The 20,616-nt window shown below is 35.9% G+C and overlaps 1 protein-coding gene across 5 annotated transcripts in view; it reads left to right on the forward strand.

Moving 5' to 3' along the window:
- Nucleotides 1–1,174: 1,174 nt before the first annotated feature.
- Nucleotides 1,175–20,616, forward strand: part of LOC134336470 (myelin transcription factor 1-like) — a 63,918-nt gene continuing 44,476 nt past the window's right edge. For 2 of the 5 annotated variants that reach the window (XM_063030738.1, XM_063030760.1), the window contains exons 1-6: nt 1,175–1,201; nt 14,535–14,641; nt 16,312–16,366; nt 16,708–16,738; nt 18,298–18,360; nt 20,047–20,309. In XM_063030738.1, coding sequence (XP_062886808.1) covers nt 1,177–1,201; nt 14,535–14,641; nt 16,312–16,366; nt 16,708–16,738; nt 18,298–18,360; nt 20,047–20,309 — 544 coding nt within the window. In that variant the 5' untranslated portion in view covers nt 1,175–1,176. Of the gene's footprint in view, nt 1,202–4,113; nt 4,290–14,534; nt 14,642–16,311; nt 16,367–16,707; nt 16,739–18,297; nt 18,361–20,046; nt 20,310–20,616 lie in introns of those variants that run through there. The other 3 variants (XM_063030730.1, XM_063030747.1, XM_063030755.1) reach the window with 2 other exon arrangements.

Raw genomic sequence — 20,616 nt, forward strand, 5'->3', positions numbered from 1 at the left:
TTTCTGTAGAAAGCCTATTAAGTATGCCGTGCACTCAATGGCCTGTGGTCCAGGATAGAGAGCTCCTCCCATAAGTGTGGCAGGCTTTTGTCATTGTAATTGGGCTCTGTTTGTAGAGTGTTGTCTGTATTTACTCTTTGCCAGAGCTCATATTTACACAGCCTGTTAGGGGGCTTGATGTCTCCCTGCCATGCCTCAAATGCATCAAATACTGCTACAATGCCTTTTGGCACTTATGATTTCTTTTTAGTCTTCTAAGTTACTCAGTTAAAGGGTGCAGCCGGGGTAAGAGGCCTTGAGGGGCTGGAGAAGTCTATGGGTTGATGACACTCGCACTTTGGCAATAAAATTAAAGCTATCTGGTGTTATGAGATTTTGATAAAAAAAAATCTAACCACAGACATTATCTGGCCATGCCTCTTTCACAGAGCTCATTCATTCAGGAAGCAGAAAGCACAGAGCAAGCAAATTTAATAAGCACTGCATCCATTACACATTTAGCTTCTGCCATAGCAACAGAGTCAGGGCTATTCAATCTCCTGTGCTCAGCCATCATTATCTCCTGAGCCATCTGTTGTAGAGGAGTACAATTCCATCTTATTTAAATGAAGTGAAGCTAGCATCTATTTAGCAGGACATATGTCACAGAAAACATACAACGAGAAATATGGCTGCTTGAATCTGATTTGTCTTTTCTCTCAAGATGTTTGTGTGCAATTGTGTTTTATGTGATGGACAAAGAAGAAACTCGGGATTAATTCTGTCTTGGTAAGGTGTTCCAATGCTGACGTAAAGTAGGATTCAAAGTGAGAATGTGGTGACTTTGCATTAAATTGTTGTGTGTGCCATATCCTGGGGAGCTGCCATGTGAGCCCTTTGTAAACCTAAAATCAACAACAACAAAGTAGAAGTTTTAACGTCTATGGTGAGGCTGTAGGTTTTCGTATTGTCTTCATCTTGAATGACAATTGTGTTGTGTACACAGCATTGCTGTAACAGGATTGGCTCTCAGTCTGTTGCATTGAATTTTAATTATGTGCAAAATTGGCTGTGATTGGTGCAGCTGTCAGGCCACGCTGCCCCTTCAACTGATAAGTTGTATGCACTTGGCAGAAACTTTCCAGGAATGAAACTCACTTCTGTACTGTTCTTCCAGATATACAGAGACTAGCAAGAATGAAGCTGTGTGGAACATTTCTTGGTTGGTAGAAAATATATATCATTTACTTATAATGTTTCCTCTTATAGTGTCAGTTCTGGGCTTTACACAGGTAAAGGGATTTAAAAATAAGCAGGTGGTATTGAACAGAATTGAGATTTTTTTATGCACTTGTTAAATGGAATAATACCAACCAACTTTGTGCTGTTATGGACAGTATAAGTTATGTATTTTTGATCTAATCATTCCATTATCTTATAGGCTCTGACTGATGTCTTTGTGAAACTACTTTTAGATAATATTTGTGTCATTTGAATAATGTTAATTTATACAGCAAGGTGTGTAGATTTGTAGATTCGTGCAGTTGGTCTAGTGGCAGTCCTCAGGTTACGGATGCCCAATTTATGAACATCCCCTAACGCAGGAATGACCTCCCATAATATTATTAAATTCAAAAGTTCAGCATATGTAGATGCATTCATTCCAACAAATGGCAGAACTAGTCTCCCCTCTCTCTCTCTCTCTCTCTTTCTTTCTCTCCTTTAGTAATTTTTCTGTGTTATTAGTCTTACGTGCTATAGATGCCATTCATTGCAATACTGTTGAGCTATGGTTACCATACAGTATCGATTGATTTTTGTGTACTTCTGACTTACTGATAAAATTGACTTACAGGAGTCTGTAGAAATGGAATACATTCGTTATCCAGGGACAGCCTGTATGCAACACATAATTTGGAATGTTAGTTTCCTTAAAACCACTTATGGAAAAAAAATCAAAGGAATATAATATTGTTTGTGGACTTCAGACAAAGAAGTTTTGTCTCCTCAGTGTTTGTGATATGCGCCTGACAGGGATCATTAAGACAATGTTAGCCTGAAGGCTTATTAAAAGTTTCTGTATGCTGCTTCCATCTGCCAGGGTCTGCCACGGGCAGGTTTCATTCCAAATGCTCAGCTGTTACGTATACAATATTAATGCTGACCAGTTGCATCCAGCATACAACAGAACTAATTGTAGTCTGGTGAATTAGGGTTACCCATCTGCATAGGTTTGAAATCTGTTGTAAGACTAACAAGAAAAATGAATTCAGTTCCAGCTGGTAATTGAAGGAGCTTCCTTAATTAACTATGCAAAAAAGTTTTTAACTCAGAGCTTAGTCTCAGTAAAAGTTTCATTTAGCAGTTATAAAACCAAAAGAAATTAACAGCAGTATATAGATTAAGTTTAGCACCATTTTCATTAACATTATTGATAAAACTTTTGCTGACATCGATTTTTAAGTAATAACAACATTTTGTGAAAGTTTTAAATTTATAACCTGGAGGGGGGCACTTTGATCATAAGTGAGCAAATTAGTGAGAGTTAGACAAAAACACCAATAATTGTACTTTTCAACACATGGCACAACACTGAGCTATTAGAATTTATGGACATAAAATTATTGCCTATGACATTATTAAATGATGCTTAAATGAGAGTTATTAAATGTAAGCTGTACTTACTGACTTTGGTAATTTCACCAAGGCATTATTCAGTTAACGTAAATATGTTTTGTTTACTTAAAAATACTTTTATATTTATGAAATACTTAAATAAATTATACCAGTTTTTAAAAGTTTAGGATGTTTAAAAATCAAATTTCATTAAACCAGTATTTTCACTCTAACTTCAGTAGTCGATCACTTGCAATATTTACACTTTCTAATAGCTAATATTAACAAAATCCTTTAAATTGAAATTGTGTTTGCAGTGGTAATTTGAGCTCTCTGCACTTCAGTAGAAAATGCCTGAGCTGACTGAAGTGCTGAACCATGTCTTTGTCCTGTACTCAGCTGATAGTACACAGACGGGGGAGCTGTCCAAGGTGTTTGTTGTGAAGAAATTTTCTTTTAGTTTTACTGATACTTTACAAATAAATTTTACACAATCAGAGCTAAGTTTCTGCTTGAGTAGAGACATTCACACAATTTAATGATTGTGCTGTAATTATTTTCATTTAAATTCATGACTCACTTCAAATTCTTCCCCGAATGTGATTTAGTCTAGAATTGTACCTTGTCTTTCTCTGCTCTGATTCCAACAATTGTTGTTCAATTGTGTGATCATTTTTTATTAATATAAGTTAAAAGTATGCTATAGGAAAGCAAAGTTTTAATGCTTCTAGATGTGTCCTTTTAGTTGAGATTTGCTTCTGTGCATATAGTGCTGTGGTCTTTGCTAGGTTGTTTGTTTCTTTGTTATTCTTTTTAAAAATGGCATGATACAGCTGATCCACACCAGACATTGCTGATTGATTTCAGCCATAATGCATAACAAAAGAAGTGCAATGTATAATACTGCCTGGTGCTTAGAGATAAAAATTTAATAGAATTTTGGCAAGAGGAGATTGGCTTGCTGAAGCTTAATATATGCACAACCTGTAAAGTGAGATAGAAAATGGCATTTGAATGCAAATCTCAAATGATCTTAATGAATGGCTGCTGTCCTTTGCCTCTAATAAGGTTTGAAGCCAACAAAGGAAGTAGCTTTGATAACCTAGGGCATCTGTCATATCCTGGGCCGCTTACAGTGTTTCAAATAGGAATCCTAGGACTCTACCACAAGTATGGTTAGAGGAGGTAGGTTGATAGTGTGACATTAACAATCTTTTAGTTCAAATCATAAATCCAAATAAGTAACCTTATGGTCTAAATTTTAATCAGATTGGAAGTATTAACCAGTGGAGTGGTATGTCCTTTATTAAAACTCAATGGTTTCAGGATATTTGAAACTATAGTTCTGAGGTGTTTAAATTTCAAGGACCACCTATTAGGTGGTATACAGTAAATTCATTTCTCCTCATAGAGTAAACAGATATATTGCAACCCCAAGGGTTTATGGGTAGTGTATTTACACAGAAAATGCATCAAGCCTTCTCTGCAATCTAACTAATGAGACTGGTCATTAAGTAAATGACACACAGCCTTTAGCAGGCTTATGCAACACACTGGAGTATCAAATATTTAATTCACCCACCACATGTCTCATGCTCCGTTGTGGACTGCCGTGGCCCAACCCCTGCTGTAGATTTCATTATTGCTTTCCGTGATGTCATTTCACCGAGGTGGACAATAGCTGTGGGGAAAAGGTAAGTCAATATTAATGTTCTTCTACTGACAAAGGAAGACAAAGCTTGTGTTCCTGGCCTCTGTTGAAGTCTGATAAATATAACTGAAACTGCTTACCCAGCCTTGTTGGGAGAAACAAATTGTTTAACTGGGACAGCTTAGTGAGAGCTTAATTTACAGCTACAAACAGTATATTGTTGGATCTCTTCTATTCTCTGATTGTGTACGGACACAGCTGATCTGTTTGTCAATAGAAGATACTTCAGGTTGAATTTACATCACTTTAGCAATATCTTTCAGACCTCCTTTCCCTTGTCTAGTTCTGCTATCAGTGTTTTTCTGCAAATAATTTTGAGGAGTGATTAACCCACACTTATTTCATAAATACCCTCTCAACAAAGTTGATTCTACACACTCTCAAGTAAAAAGAAGGTTGTGGTGCTGCTTTGATATCTGGGTTGTTTGTTTTGTTTGAACTATCAGACTCTTCGTGATACAGAAAACTGCGTAGCATAGAGATAAGTTACATAGATACAGAATCAGGAGTGACTTCTCCATCTTCTTTCTGTGGAAGACTTTTACATTGATATGTCTGGTTTCACAATGAGGCAGCTTTTCAAATAAAGGTGAGAGTACTCATAGATAACATTTTCGCTTCATTATTGGTTTTGCTTCTTGCCCCTCTGTGTTCTCTGCCCGGTGGACCCACAGCTCTTAGAAAACTCATTCCGTACAGTTTAGGCAGGAAAGCAAGGTCTGCACAAATAATGCAACATGAAAACATCCTGAGCTTTTACAGGAATACTTAAAAAGACAAACAGCTTTGAAATCTTGCATGGATGTAGAAAAGTATTTAAGTAATTATGCCAAGTGTAATTTAGCTGATTTAACATTTTTTACTTGACAATATTATAAAATTATCATATTTCTTTTTAAAATATCATCTACTACTTATCTACTTTCTTTGACTGCCTAAAGTTGCTCTTTCACATGAATTTTAAATAATATTTCATTCACTCTTCTAAGCTGTGCCGCATATTCTCTGAAGTTTATAATGCAAAATTATAAAATATGCAGAACAATCATTATATTAATTGTAAGTTCCATGAAGTTTGCTGTTCTAACAGTTGCACATTTCTGGCCAAATTCTGGTGTTAATAAAATGGAGATTTTGCATGCATGAATACTCCATTGCTCAATGTAAAATGATTGGAAACCGGGCATCTATTAACTGTTTTGTGTTTTAGTTCAAAGCCACTTGGCAAAGTGTTTACAGTGCCGTCAGGTAATTTAATGGAGGCGTACTCTAGGACTTGCGCTGCACAGATTTGTTTGCCTGATTTGTGGGAAAGTGCTGATTTCTATCATTGATTACACAGTGACAGGAACAGGTGACTTGCTAGTAAAGACCTGGAAAAAAAGCAATTAGCTGTGAGAAAGGAACAGCTGTTTGAAACAGCTTCTTGCTTTCCAAAGAGCATGGTCAATAATCAGTGAAAAAAAGTACTTAACCTAGAGAAACAAATCCTATCATTGCGGCAGAGAGGAAGCCCATTATTCACTCACAGTTGCCTGGGCATTTGTTATATTGAAATCAAAGATATTGTTCTCTAAATCCTCTTAATTTGTGAACTTGCTTTGAGGAATTTTAGATATTTTTAAGTTTACATAAGTAGAAATTAGTAATTATAACAAAAGGGTTGATTCACTTATAATAATGTTTAAGTCCTACCAATGCTTCACATTGTATACAGTTTTGAGAAAATAAATGTGTATACCAGTTTTATTTAGCTGCTTGAGTAATATTGAAGGTGAGATCCTTCAGTTCTGATCTGAAATATTAATTAAACTCAAACTGTATAATAAAATTCAAGTACAGGATGAGACATAAAACATGTGTAGTACTGTATATCTCCTGCAAACTATAAAGGAGCCATTTACATTTGCAAGAAAAGAATCACATGGTTTCTGTAAGTGTAGTCAGCAGGAAGCCTTTGTTTAACCTCACTACACTTGTCACATTTGAAATTGAAATATGCATAACATGAGAAGAGTCACGAAGGATTCATTTTTTAATGTGTATGCAATTGCTTACTCTGAATTTGATCAAATGATTTGAATGTTTGTTAGCTAGTAAAAAACTTTATATATACTATAACTTCAATAAGCTGAACGTTATAACTTTTATATAGAAGTAACCGCAGTTGCCCTACTCAAAGGATAAACGTGACAACCTACTGAACTATTCCTATTGTGTATTTCAAAAAGGTTTATTTTTTTCGATTTTGTACATGTTTTAGGATTATACATTAAAGCTAATCAAAGAAAGCAAATTAAAGCAGTTTGTCTACTTTTGTTCTGTTTGAGTAATACCAACAACCAACTTAAGCTGACTTAAATCTTGTCAACAGTGTTGATTGTTCTATTTTGCTACTGTGAGCTGCAGCTTCTGAAATGCATTGAAATTTAATATTCACTATTTATGGCAAGAATTTATAGTCAAGCAGAGGCTTTTGAAAATCTTATTTCCAAAATTGTATAGCAGAAACTAATTGTTTGTAGTTTATTGCAGATATCTAAAATCTGCCAGATTGTTAGCACTGACTTTCTGATGGTGACTGCTTGCAATGTAAAAGGGTGACTGTGAGCATTTCTATGAGAATTTTAAAGAAAACAAAACTTAAACAAACACTGTTTCATGTATTTCAACCCATATCATTAGGCAAAAAAAAACTTAGACTTCACCTTGTGTTTCATTGTACAGTATGTAAACTTTTGAGTTTACAGTGTCTCTTTTCAGTTGGAGCTGAAAACTCAAAAAAAATCTGCTTCAGTTCAGTGTAGTTGGCTGAATCCTTAAGTTCCTAAAATATAAACAAGTATACTATATCTGAAAACTATTTACACATCAGAAAGATAGTTTTCATGGATAGAACCATTTTTGTACTAATTTCTATTTCAAAATGCATGTTCCCTGTATATTATTCCTTTATTGAGCCTATATAACAGTTAGTCAAAAAATTCTAATGTATCTAAATTTGTGCACTAAATAGGTGTAACAGTGAGCTGTTAACCAGGGGCTGGGAAGCAAGAAGTGGGGAATATTGACCAATGATTAGAGTCTTGAGTTCAAAGTCAGATGGTGATCCCCCACGAGATTCAGTGCTTGGCATTGATTTAACAAAGTGAAAGGAGGGATAAGGTGGCTTAGAGAGAAGGAAGAGATTGGTTGGTGGAGGGGAGTATGGGAGATTTAAAATTTCATGAGATGGATGGGTGGGGCCCAAGGGGATCAGGACCATCAGGAGATCAGAAGGTAAGGACTGCCAGGGAACTGGAGAGAGTTGTCAGGGGCAGGGATACACTGTGCTTCCATCAGCAGTGAGTTCAGGGGACGTCAGAACTGTGCTATGGATGGGGAGCAGGGGGTTCAAAGGCAAGTCAGAGATCCACTTTACACATATGCTAGTTCAGTGAAACAACAGTGAAACAATTGTCCCGTGACTGATGAAAGATGAATGCTGCAAGTACAACTTAGTCCTGGTTCCTACACAATGGCTTCACACGCAGGGAAGCGTCTGGTTGAATTTCCAGAATGGCATGAAATGACCTGGAAGTAGTTGTTATTGTGTTTGGCTCAGGGAAAAGTCAATTTTCAATTGCATAATACTGGAAAAAAAACAGCTTAATGCTTTCAAATTTGTATGCATAAAATATAACACAATGAAATGCATCATGCCATCTCTTTGAAGCTTATATGGATGCAAAGAAGAAGCACTTTTTATATGCTTTTGACTTGGTTAAAAAAAAACTAGTTTATCTCCTACCACAATTTTTTGATCCTATTTACAAACCAGGGAGTAAATTATGTTACTAAAGATAATAATCAAATGAAATAGAGTAGTTTGTTAACGTGAAGACACAAAATAGTCAAAGTTTGTTTAATTTTTGTTGGTATGTACATCTGTGCAGGAGGTAAGATGTCAGCTGCATCCTATTCCTTCCTCTTGTTTTCTGGGAAAAGGAACAGATGGGGTTGCAGTTAAGTCTGCTGTTGCACCTAGGAAATTAACCATATGTGGTGCATAAGTAGTAACTTCTGGATAAGTGCTTTACCCTGGAAAGGAAAGAGAGTAAAGTTTGAGGAGAATATCATATGGAAAACTTAGGATGGAAAAGGGAATATCTGACTATTTATAGACAGAACACAGTCCATTAAACATATGCACGCTCATATTTGCAACAGACTAGATTGCTTTTGGGGAAACGTCATACATTTAGACTGACAAATCCATACTGCTAGTTTGTGACAAATATCATTCTAAATATATAATTTATTTCAAACAAATGGAAAAAGATTTTCATGGAAATTGCAATGGCTTAAGAAAGTGGAAAGAGTTTAAATTACGTATGCTTAAATGTATGCATTATTCTGTTTTACTTTATCAAAAATGAATTGCACCATGCATACATTAAAAAATTGAAAAAGGAAATTCACTGGAACCTGTGTAATTCCCTTGTAAATGGAAAAGTTTTAAATCACTATAAATTATTGGAGCTAAATTATGAATGTATAAGTTTGGGGGATATGTTTGTAAAATATGGTAAATGACAAAGAATTGCACAAAATAAAAATGAAATTTATTGGCATTTGTTTCTTAGTACAGAATGAACAAAAACCAAACTAGCATGCAGAAATGCAAAACACATTAATAATTTTCTACATAGGAAGACTTCCCCTCATTTAGTTCTTCAGTTACTGTTAACCTGTCAAATTGCACATTTTCCACTAGGAGAAATACTTCTTAAAACAGTTACTGAGTAACTATTTTGAAGTGTCACCATAAAGAAATAATTTTGTTTAGTTCAGGCTATCATGAATGTCAATTTTGGCCAAGGCTTAAACTGGTAGCATCTAGATGGGAGTACAGTGCTTTGTTTCAGGTACCGTTCAGTTTAAGAGCCTCAGTCAGAAGCTATACAGTAAATAATTATTCATTGGTCAGCTGGAGATTTTATCTTTTTTGTTCTTTTCCATTGCAGTGTTCCTAGTATGTATTCATCAAATAACAATGATCCCTTCTGTCTTATTTCTAATTACAAAAAAAACTAATTAGAACTTTTTGATGTGAAATCAATAAGACCTGGCTACCGATATCTGAACTGCATAATGCAAAATTATATCAATAGTGGGACTGTCTTTTGTTGTTCTTCAGCATTGAATCATATTTTGTATGTGGAAGGAAAAATCATTCTGATCCACATAGAGGTTCTCCAGATGCTGGAAATCATGAGCAATAGACGCAAAGTTCTAGAGTTGACTGTTGATTTCCCACCATAGATGCTACTTGACCTGCTGTGTTTCTCCAGCATGTTGTGTGTATTGCTGAAATCAAATAATTATTTATTTCATAGACAGCTGCATAAACAATATGTTTATTATTTTTGTGTAAGCAGCCAAAAACATTGCAATTAAACTTCTGGTCTACTACAGGAAGTGAGTTAAAATACAGTGGATTCCAGTTAATTGGGTCATTGGTTATTCAGGACAGCTGCTTATTTGGGACACAATGTCACTTATTCGGGATAAGAGACTGTTGCTGAATAGTTTCTAACAAGCAGCAGTCACTGGCACTTGCATGGCCATTAGACACTACACTATGCTTAGAGTAAAGAGTTTTTAAATAGTGTCATTATGTTCCAAAGCAATGATTTTTGTCATTAATAGTTGGCAAGAAGTAAGCAGTAAGACAACTGTGAACTGTTTTACCCTCTGCAATTTCAAGTATTCAGGCCTGGAGATGCCAGAAACAACCTGAAACGAAAATGAAACGATTTCACTACTTCAACAAGTTAGGTACTATGAAGACGATATAGGAGCAGAAGTAGGACATTTGGCCCATCGAGTCTGCTCTGCCAATTCATCATGGCTGATCCATTTTCCCACTCAGCCCCAGTGTCCCTTCTTGCCCTGACTAATAGAAAATCTATCAACCTCTGCCTTAAAAATACCCGAAGACAGCCCCCACAGCTGGCTGTGGCAATGAATTTCACAGATTCACCACTCTCTGGCTGAAGAAATTTCTCCTCCTCTCTGTTCTAATTGGACACTCTATTGTGAGTCTGTGTCCTCTGGTCCTAGATTCGCCCGTCCTCTCCAAATCTACTCAATTGATGTCTTTCGTTATTCAATAGGTTTCATTGAGATTCCCCTCATTCTTATGATTTCCAATGAGTAGAGGCCCAAAGCCATCAAACACTCTTCATATCATAAGCCTTTCAATCCCAGAATCATCTTTGTGAACCTCCTTTGAACCCTCTCCAATGTAAGCACATTGTTTCTTAGATGAGGGGCCCAAAATTGCCTCCAGAATTTGAAGGCATCAGCAATCATTTTGAGTTTTACAATGAATATGAAGGGTTAAAGGATGAAATTGTCAAAAGCATTGTATGAAGGCAGTCCATTAGCTGCACTAGGTGTCTGTGCTGATTTTGTTCATTTACAGACTATGAAAAGAACATGGCAGAGTACACTGTATGAATTCTGTCAATAACTATTAGGAATTAAACAGTTTTATAATACTCTAGTAGTATTGGTAGTGTTTTAATTTGTTCTGTATTTCATTTAAGTAGATAATTTGTTACAGTTCAACAGTAGTTTGTCTTTTTTATATATTTTGATCATTTTTATGAAACTTTAACCAGCTGCTTAATTGGGCCAAATTGTCCCAATTAACAGGAATCCACTGTTTCCCCTTGTGTATGTGTAAATAACAAGTTGACAAGAAAGTTTAGGGTTCCTTCCTTCCATCTGAAAAATCTGTTCATGTCTGCTTAATTGAGTTGGCTCATTAAGAACACTGAAAAAGGAGCCTGTTAGGTGTAGGTAATGGTGCGGAACATTTTGATTTTCAAGTCATGTTAGGCTTGTAGCATATAAAACATGCCCAAGCAATTCTTTTCATTGACTCGAAGTCTTGAATGTGAAATTAAAGCTTCTAAAATCTCTCTCCTAACTACTTCCCTCCCTAAACATTGTCTGTAAGACCAGTCTCTTTCACCAAGCTTCTGTTTAACTGCCCTAATGTCTCATTGTGTGTCACAGCTTCACTTTTTTTTCTTTGTTAACACTCTTCTGAAGTCACTTGGAAGTTAAAGGTGCTACTAAATGGAGCTGTTGTTGAGTTTATACCTAACCACCTGGAAATTCCAGAATGAAATGAAGTCATGGAGTTGAGAACAAGGATGAATCCAACGTTGATGGTCTTGTCATTGAATGCCTTAGGGAGGATGTGTACACATAGTTGCAAGTGCCTTTTTGCTTGTGTTAAAAGTTTGAAGTAATTGTATTATCAAAATATGTACATTCATGTTACCTTAGGATTTTTTTGCAGGCATTTGCAGGAAAAAAATAAATACAATAGAATTTACAAAAAAAACTACTGTTTACATAAATGGACAAAGAATGACAAACAGTCAGTGTGCATTCTGAAGTTTCATCATATGGCATTTAGCCTTGAACTTGAAAATATAGGATATTGAAGTATGTGGCACCCAGATTTTTTCACTGTCATGCAAACATAGTGAAATCTCTTGGACCTGGGATGGCAGCTTTTGGAAGCTCTGCCTGTATCTATTCAATTAGCTTATGGAAAAGTAACAATTGATTGAGAAATATTTGTTCAATAGGGATGGTGGAAATAGTGACAAGAATTTTGTGGAGATGATCAATGAGGTATGAGATTCTTCCCATTTTTATCCATATATTCCTTAATTGCTCTAGCAGAAGGGTTAATATTAGTTAATCTATACTGATAAATTGCTTGATTTTAGCCTGTTAAATTCCGTGCACGTAATTGAATGATTTAAATATTTCATGCATCTAAGCATTCTTGATTCAGATTAGGACGTGTGCTTGGTTGTATGGGGACTGTTTACTTCATTGTTAGCAAACAAAAGATGTAACTAACAAGTTCTCTGCAGCATACATTTCTGGCTTGTCGGTGGATTTCTGTATTTCTTAAATGTTAAACCATCCAAAGTGAAATGTCAGGTGTAATTACTGTTTTTAAAACACCCATCACTGCAAATAGACCTCCAGTTTTTACAAAGTTATATGTCTATGATCTCATTGAAGAATGTAGTTACCTAGAATAGAATGAAAGGACCGAGCAGAGACACAGGATTAATGCAAGAGAAGTCATGTTTGACTAAACGACAGGAGCTTTGCTTTGAGGTTGTGATGGTTAGAATAGATTTTGTGTCACCATTTGGTGTTGTTGAATTTAGATTTTCAGAAGCCTTTTGAAAAGTATCTACATGTGAGATAGATAATACCATTGGAGCACATGGTATTGGCAATAATATACTGGCATGGATTGAGAATTAGTTAAAAGGTACAATGCAAAACATGGGAATAAACAGCTCTTTCTCACTTTAGAGGCTGGTCCTAGCTCTTCAGAATCTATGTCAACATGTATTGAAGGGATCCAAATGGGATGAGTCCAGGTTTACTGATGGTCCAAAACCAGGATGGAATTGCCAATAGGTAAAATGATGCAGAGAGACTTTAAAGAGATAACATGGCAGAGTGAACACAGTATGATAAAATGTGAGATCTTCCATCTCAGTGCACAAAACAATGTACTTCAATTGGTGATATTTGGTCAAAATTGATACTCAAAAGGGGCCTAGTGTACATGCAGAAGCAACAAGCAACCAGGAAGCTGTTTTTTATGAGTACAGGAGTACTGCTTCACAGCACTAGGAACCAAGATTCAATCCTGACTTAGGGTGCTACCTTTGTGAAGCTTACTTATTTTCATGGTAACCACCCAAGTTTCCTCAGGATTCTAATACCCATGCTAAAGATGTTCTGGTATGTTAACAATAAGTTACTCGCAAAAAGCATCAAAGGATGGTTAATGAACATGTGTGAAAAAAGAATAAATTGAAGGGATTAAAGACAGTAAGAAAGAAATTGGACTAAATGGGTTGCCCCTCTGGCAGTGAGGTTGAACTGATGGCCTTATTTAAGTAGAAGGGGCCTTCTCCCAATTGTAAGATACATTGGTGAAACTGCAACTAGAATACTGTGCATGGTTTTGCTCTGCTTAACTAAAAGGTGTATACATGTGGGAGAATGAGTACACTGAAGCATCCCTATCTAGTTCTTGCATTGACAGGTTTGCCATATGAAGGGAATTTAGTTGAATAGGCCTAGGTTTAAAGGGATTAGCTGTGATCTCATTTACTCTTAGAAAGCACTAGACAGAGGATGGAGCATGTTTCTGAGATTGAGGAATCTGGGGCCAAGGGGCACATCCTTAGAGGGCAAGTCATTCAGATCATTTCATCAGTCTGAGTGCGGTAAAGCTTTGGAATTCCATATCCTGGTGGACATTGAAACTCAGTCACTGAGTTCACTTTACAAAGGCCAGTAAACTTCTGGATTTAATGAAATCAGGGAATAAAGGGATAATGCAGGAAAACAGCTGAGATTGAGGATCAGTCATTAAACAAAAAAAGATGCTGGATGCACTCCACAAGACATATAGCATATGTGGAAAGGAAAATGTTAATGTTTCAAGTTGAATATGTTTCATCACACTCTTCCCACAGATGCTGCCTGAACTGTTGAGTGTTTCTATCCTTTGGTTTTGTTTCAGATTTCCTGCAATTTTTTTTAGTTTTCGACTGAATCCCAATTTTACTAAATGTCAGGGCAAGCTCAAAGAGCTGGGTCATCTATTCTTGCTCTTAATTCTTATGTTGTTTTATGTGGGGCAAACGTTATCTTGAAATTCCTCGGTCCTAGTCATTCAAATGCAGTGCTTTTTTTTAAAATAACATTTGGTTTGACATGTAAATTGCATTATTCGTTGGAAGATGGAATTAGAAAACGTAGGGTGTTGAATTAAGTTGTGCAACAGTCAAATGATGTGAATAAGTTACTAGTAAATGTTATTGCTAGATATAGATTTAAAATGCTATTTCAATCATTTGTACAATGAGCTGGAAGAATAATTAAAAAGAGATGAGTGATCTCATTAATATTATGCAGGATTCGCAGGGTAGCAGCTGTGCCTCTGATGGCCAAATAGCTAGTTTGCATGTTACTCACCATACACGAGGCATTTTTCTCTCACGAAGCTTGGCAAATTTTCAGAATGTGTTCAAGTTGACTATAAATTGTCTTTTGAGCAGTCTCAGAGTGCTTCTTTCCCATAAAAAAGAGAATAATCTTGTTTTATCTTAAATCACAGAAAATGAATTTAGAGGTGAGCTGCTAAATCAGACTTGGACTAACGGCAGTACTGAGACGCTCAGCACGTGTGAAACACCCAGTAGCCTGCACAGCAAACACACCAAGGTGACAAAAGGCTTTACTCTTTCTCATATTTGCTGAGGTAATATTGAAAATAGTGATGGAATCCTGCAATGTTCCTGGTTGCAGCTCATGTAAATTGACATGTAAACACTATAAATGTGATAAATGCGCCATACACATTGCTTATAATGTACTCGACAATCTGCTTCACACATATATTATAGAGTTGTGTTCAGAACAACAACCTGATTGTATAGCACTGTTGGATCTGGAAGATTTTTTTATTTGCATTTAGAATATTGCAAGTATTGCAAGCTGAAAAGTATAGAAGTTTGACATTCAAGATCCTGTTGTCTTACTTTAAGGTGTTATTTCCCACGATTATTTGCTCATTTTATCTTTTTCAGCCACTCACAGAAGGAAACTTAATTGATTATTGTCAAATTTACGAGGTTGATATGTAAGACAATTTAAAAGGAATGACATAGCATTGAAACAATAGACTACATCTAACAATATATCGGATTCTTTATAAGGCCATTGAGTATCTACATTCATGAAGTCCATAATGCTATATCCATATTGTATACAAACACATGATTTGGAGTGCTTTAATGTAAACCATTTATTGTAAACCATCCTTCTCAAAACTTCTCAGCCTTTTCCTATTAAAATTCAGGAGATGTATACTATATTATTTCTTCTTGGCATACCAACAAATATTTAAACTTAGTAGGTCTGTGTATTACTTATTAGAGTTTTACGTGGCATCAATTTAACAGTTTATTTGCTGAAAACAGCAATTGAGGAGTCATACCATATATAATTTGCCTTGCTGCCAGATTCCATATATATGCGAATAAAATGTTAAAATGTCATTTAGCTGATCTTATGTCTCTGTAATGAAAAATAATATGTCTATTGTGAAAAAACCCTCTGAGATCATCAAAATGCTGAAGTGCTGTATTTTGAAAGCCTAATAAATAGAATTGCAGTTTATCCCACACCTGCTCCACTGCAGTAAGTGCAAACCATTCTACCAATGGGAATTTACACTAAAAATAGAAACTAATTGCATTTCTTTTATTGCTGATGTAATAACACAGCATGGCACTTTTCTGGCCTTAATATTAAATATTAACTAATCTTAATTATATCTGAGTTACTTTGAAAAGTATAGCCCAGCAATAATTATCAACAATGTTATCATTAAAATGTTTGATATTTTGATAGTCTTAATTATAGCCATTTGGGTGTCAGTTCCGGAATTTCCTCTCTGAATTCCTCTACTTTCTCATCTCCCTGTCCTTCTAACCCCCATTAAAATCCACTTTGACCACATCCTTCTACTATCTCTTATATTAATTTAAAATCTATTTTGTCACACTACAATGAATCTTCTTGAGATTTGTTTTTACATTAGGAGTGCTGTAGAAATGCAAATTGCTGTTGCCAATTTTGGCAGCAATTTACTTATTCTGCTATTTTAGCTAATACATTAAGATAAACAAGTTAGTACTTCCATTAAATTAATGAAGGGAAACATTTTGTTTGAGTATCATAAGGATTTACACCATAATAATTTATAATAAAACCGCAGGAATTTCTCATGCATGTCTTCAAAAACCGACATGACTTTTTATAGCATAATTTGCACATGTTTGAGGGAAAAGTAAACCTTGAGTCCATTAACTAAAATTTGGTGTTTATAGATGAACCAAGATGTTGATGAAAAGAGGCTGCGTACTCGCTCAAAGGGAATCAGAAGTATGTGTAACTATCTTTTATTTTCTTTCATGTTTTTGTAATCAATTCTAGTGATGGAGGTTTACAATAATTTTAATGCTAATTTTATTATTGCAAGTTCATTAAACAATGTAGGTATTTTTTAATTAGTACATCTACACCTATAAAGCCCGCTCTTGTATCTGTACTGATAGTGCAATTTTCACCCCGCTTCTAATGAAATATCCAACCATTTCAATATTACTCTTCAGTTTGAAATGTTATTTCATGATTAGATTTAAATGTTGATTATATGACATTGAACAAGTAATGGTTAATTAGCTCATAAAAATGTTAAAACTAAGTTTCTTTTCTGGTTCCAGTTCCTGTGGAGCCTGTGGGACAGGATATAAGGTATGATGTGTTCTGAATATTCAGTTTGGCTTCAACTTAATTTCTTATAAACCTGTTACCTCTAGAAATGTCAATGTAGCCATTTGGATGTGGGTTGAGATAAGGGGACTTAGACAAGAGGCGCTCCAGAGTACAGGTAAATGTTTACCTATTCACCAAGACTCTGACTACATCATTCCATGAAAGTCTAATGATAGATATGTCAAAAGCTTGTACATGGGGGTTGACTTTGTGGCTAGATCACAAAGATGACTTGTGACAGGAAGTGTCAGTAAAGCTTTTGATGTGACATGAAATGGACTGTGAAAACTGAAAAGTTTTCAGTAAGTTTTCAATATTATGCTGTTGAATTTCTGTGTAAGTAACATTATCTTCTGATGACGTGAGGTAGACTCTGATTAACCCTATCAAGCAAAACACTTTAATAATAATGCATATAATCTCATAGACTTGTTCCCCATTGTTCATGGGTCCATGCAGGTAATGCAGACTACAACTACAATGGGCTTCATCACCTTCCCTTGCTTTCCCACCATTTCCTATCATTCTTAACCAGCACTCTATTCCTTGCATTTCTCCCATTCCAGAGTCCAATATGCAGTTGGCTGAGTTGGCACTTGGGCCATCAGTACTGCATAAGCCAGAACCTGTGAATCACATTGGGTGCATATTTGTAATGCCTGCATTAGGTAGGGTAGTTATCAAGTTTAGCCCTCAAAATGGATTGGCTCATTTACTGGCACTGTCCCAAGGAAGATCAGCCTGTTAATTTAAAACCTATCCCTATCATTACTAGAAGGAGAAGTCTGGAAACAATAAAAGTCACAAATTCTCTGATAATATTTTTATAAGTTTTTATTTAGTGATTTTAGATCAGACTAAATCAGATTGTTAGCATAATTCTTTATCTAAAAAAGTTAGGCACGAAGGAGAAAGCCAAGGAATGTTCACTTTAATTTGTAAAGTTTAGTGTGACCTCTTTAGAAAAAATGCAGGGATCACTCCAGTTAAAAATTAATTAGTAGGCTTTGAACAATTGGCTTTGGAAAGTACAATATAGCACTAATTCAAAACTTTAGATTTACTTGGAACTACTGTACATGGTGGCAAAAATTATGCTTTACATCAGGATCCTAAGAAGAAGGAAAAATTACAGTTTAAAAATTGAGATTTGTTCTTATATTAATAAATATTCAGTTTTATCTATTGCATTTATATCTAATTTCTGAGTTTTGGGGAATGACATTTTCTCTGTCCGTAGTATTTATTTAAAAATTCATTGGCCTAGACAGTGTAATAATGAGCTGTGAATCCTTTTTATAATAAATAAATTTATGCTTCTATTAAAGTAGTGTTGGAATTCTGAACAGTTGTTAAGTATTGTGCTACAACAGAATTTTAAAGCTTATAAAATTACCTGTGCTATCTTATTCTTATGTATCTTGTTCTTTAAAATTATTTGCTGAAACATCACTACTCCTGTTAAGTAAATTAAAATGAAAAGATTGACAGTGTGTTGCTTTGTGCTTTCTTAACATTATAATAATTTTATCATTCAGCTGCCCAACTCCAGGATGCAATGGCTCAGGACATGCCAGTGGAAAATACGCACGGCACAGAAGGTAAACCTTCCCAATTTTATGAACTTAAAAATAATAGCATTGAAAGCATATCTTGAGAATTAATTATTTTTAATAACCAAAGCTATTAAAGGATACAGAACAAAGGCAGGTCTTCAGAAGTAGTTCGCAGTTCAGCAATGAATAGGTGAATAGGCTACAGGAGCAAAATGTCCCCAACATGTTCATAGAACAAGTATAGTATGGAACAGGGCCTTCAGCCCATGATGCCAATCCAAAATAATCCCATGTACCTGCATATACTTTCAATCCCTGCTTATTCATGTGCCTATTGCATTGGCTTTCATCACTTACCCTGGCAACACGTTTCAGGTACCTATAACAACTCTGTATAAAAAAAGTTGCCTCATAAATTTCCTAACTTCTCCCGCTCTCACCTGAAACCTATGCCACCATGTATTTGGCATTTCCACCTTGGGATTGAGTATCAACCCTATCCGTGCCTCTCTTTTATACACTTCCTTGAAGTGTGTCCAGTCTCTCCTTATGGCTAATACTCTCTAATCAAGACAATATCCTGGTGAACCTGCACACTCAACATCCTCAGCCTCCTTCCTGTAATACGGCAACCAGAAATACACACAGTACTCCACACTGTGGCCTAATCAAAGATTTATTCAACTCAACTTGACTTCCTAACTTTTATACTTGAAACCCCAGCCAAAGAAGTCAAGTATGCCATACATCTGCCTTCTTTACCACCCTATCCCTTGTGATGCCACTTTCAGGAAGCAATGGATACGCACCCCAACCTCCATCTGTACGTCAGATTTCCTGAAGATTCTGACACTTCCTGTATTTTTGCCTCCTAAAGTACAACACCTCACAGCTGTCAGTCTGCCATTTCTCTGCCTGCATTTCCAATGAGTCTATATCCTTTGTCAACCTTCCTCATTACTCCGATACTCCACCGACTGTTGGTGTCACAAACACCAGAAAATCTGCAGATGCTGAAAATCCAAGCACCACACACAAAATGCTGGAGGAACTTAGCTGGTCAAGTAGCATCTATGGAAAAGTATGAACAGCTGATGTTTTGGGTTGAGACCCATTACCAGGCCTGGAAAAAAGAGATGAGAAGTCAGAGTAAGAGGGTGGGTGTGTTGTCTGCATATGTACGAATTACCCCACCTATACATGTATTTTCATCCAGATCACTGATTTATCACAAATAGCAGCAATTTTCCTTATAGAACACAACTGGTCACAGAGCCCCATCAGAATAGCACCCCTCCACCACTACCCTCTCTGTTCCATGGCCAATCCAGTCTTGAATCTAGTCTACCAAATCAAGATGTCCCTCACGCTTCTGGGTCAACCTGCTATGAGGACCTTGTCCTTCTATGTTACATCTACTGCCCTGCCCTCTTCAAACATCAGCATCACCTCCTCATCCAGCCATGTGGACTATCCCTTGTAAATCACTGCTTTACTTGATGCAAGTATGTTCCAAATATGTTAACACCTTGACTAAGATAGAAATGGAGTTTATTTTGTATTTAATACCAGGTAGTCTAATTTTAAAGCCAGAATATACCAATAACTTTCATAAATACATTGAAGTTTGTGAAGCAACCTAAAGTAAATCAGTGTATAGATCCAATATTTCATGCTGTAAAAACAGAAGATGCTTTTCAATTAACCTTCGAATTGTTCTTTTATTAAAAGTTCACAAGGCTGCCCTTTAGCCAAGAAAAGGAAAATTCAGGACACTGATTCTGATCAACCTCTGACCAAAAGGAAATCCCATCCTTTGAAACTTGCCTTGGATGAAGGTTATAATGGAGACAGTGATGGTGTGGATGATTTAGAGATAAAAGAGGAATCAATTGTGGATGAATCAGAAGAAGCACTTGAAGTTGAAGAAGAAATAGAAGATGAAGAAGAAGAAAGAAATATGGAAGAAACTGAAAGAGCAGAATTAGTACCAGGTGCAGTAAAAATCAACAATTTTACAGCCATACTGCAATTCATTTTGAATGGACAGTATAGCAAAAGAAACAGCTCTCTGTTCATATTGATAAATGCCATGAAACCTGGCAATACATTTATCCGTTTGATGGCACTTGTCATAACCCAGATATTGTTCTATTTTGCTACTGCAATAAAATGACTTTACTGGATTCCCCCCTAAAGTCAAACCAGCTACAATTGTGTGAAATTGTTTAGCTAGCCCTCTCCTCCTGTGGATTAATTTAGCAACAACTTAAAGGAGCTAGCAAAACTGAACAAACTTCC

Source organism: Mobula hypostoma, chromosome 2 (assembly GCF_963921235.1).
Source record: "Mobula hypostoma chromosome 2, sMobHyp1.1, whole genome shotgun sequence".
NCBI classification, from domain to species: Eukaryota; Metazoa; Chordata; class Chondrichthyes; order Myliobatiformes; family Myliobatidae; genus Mobula; species Mobula hypostoma.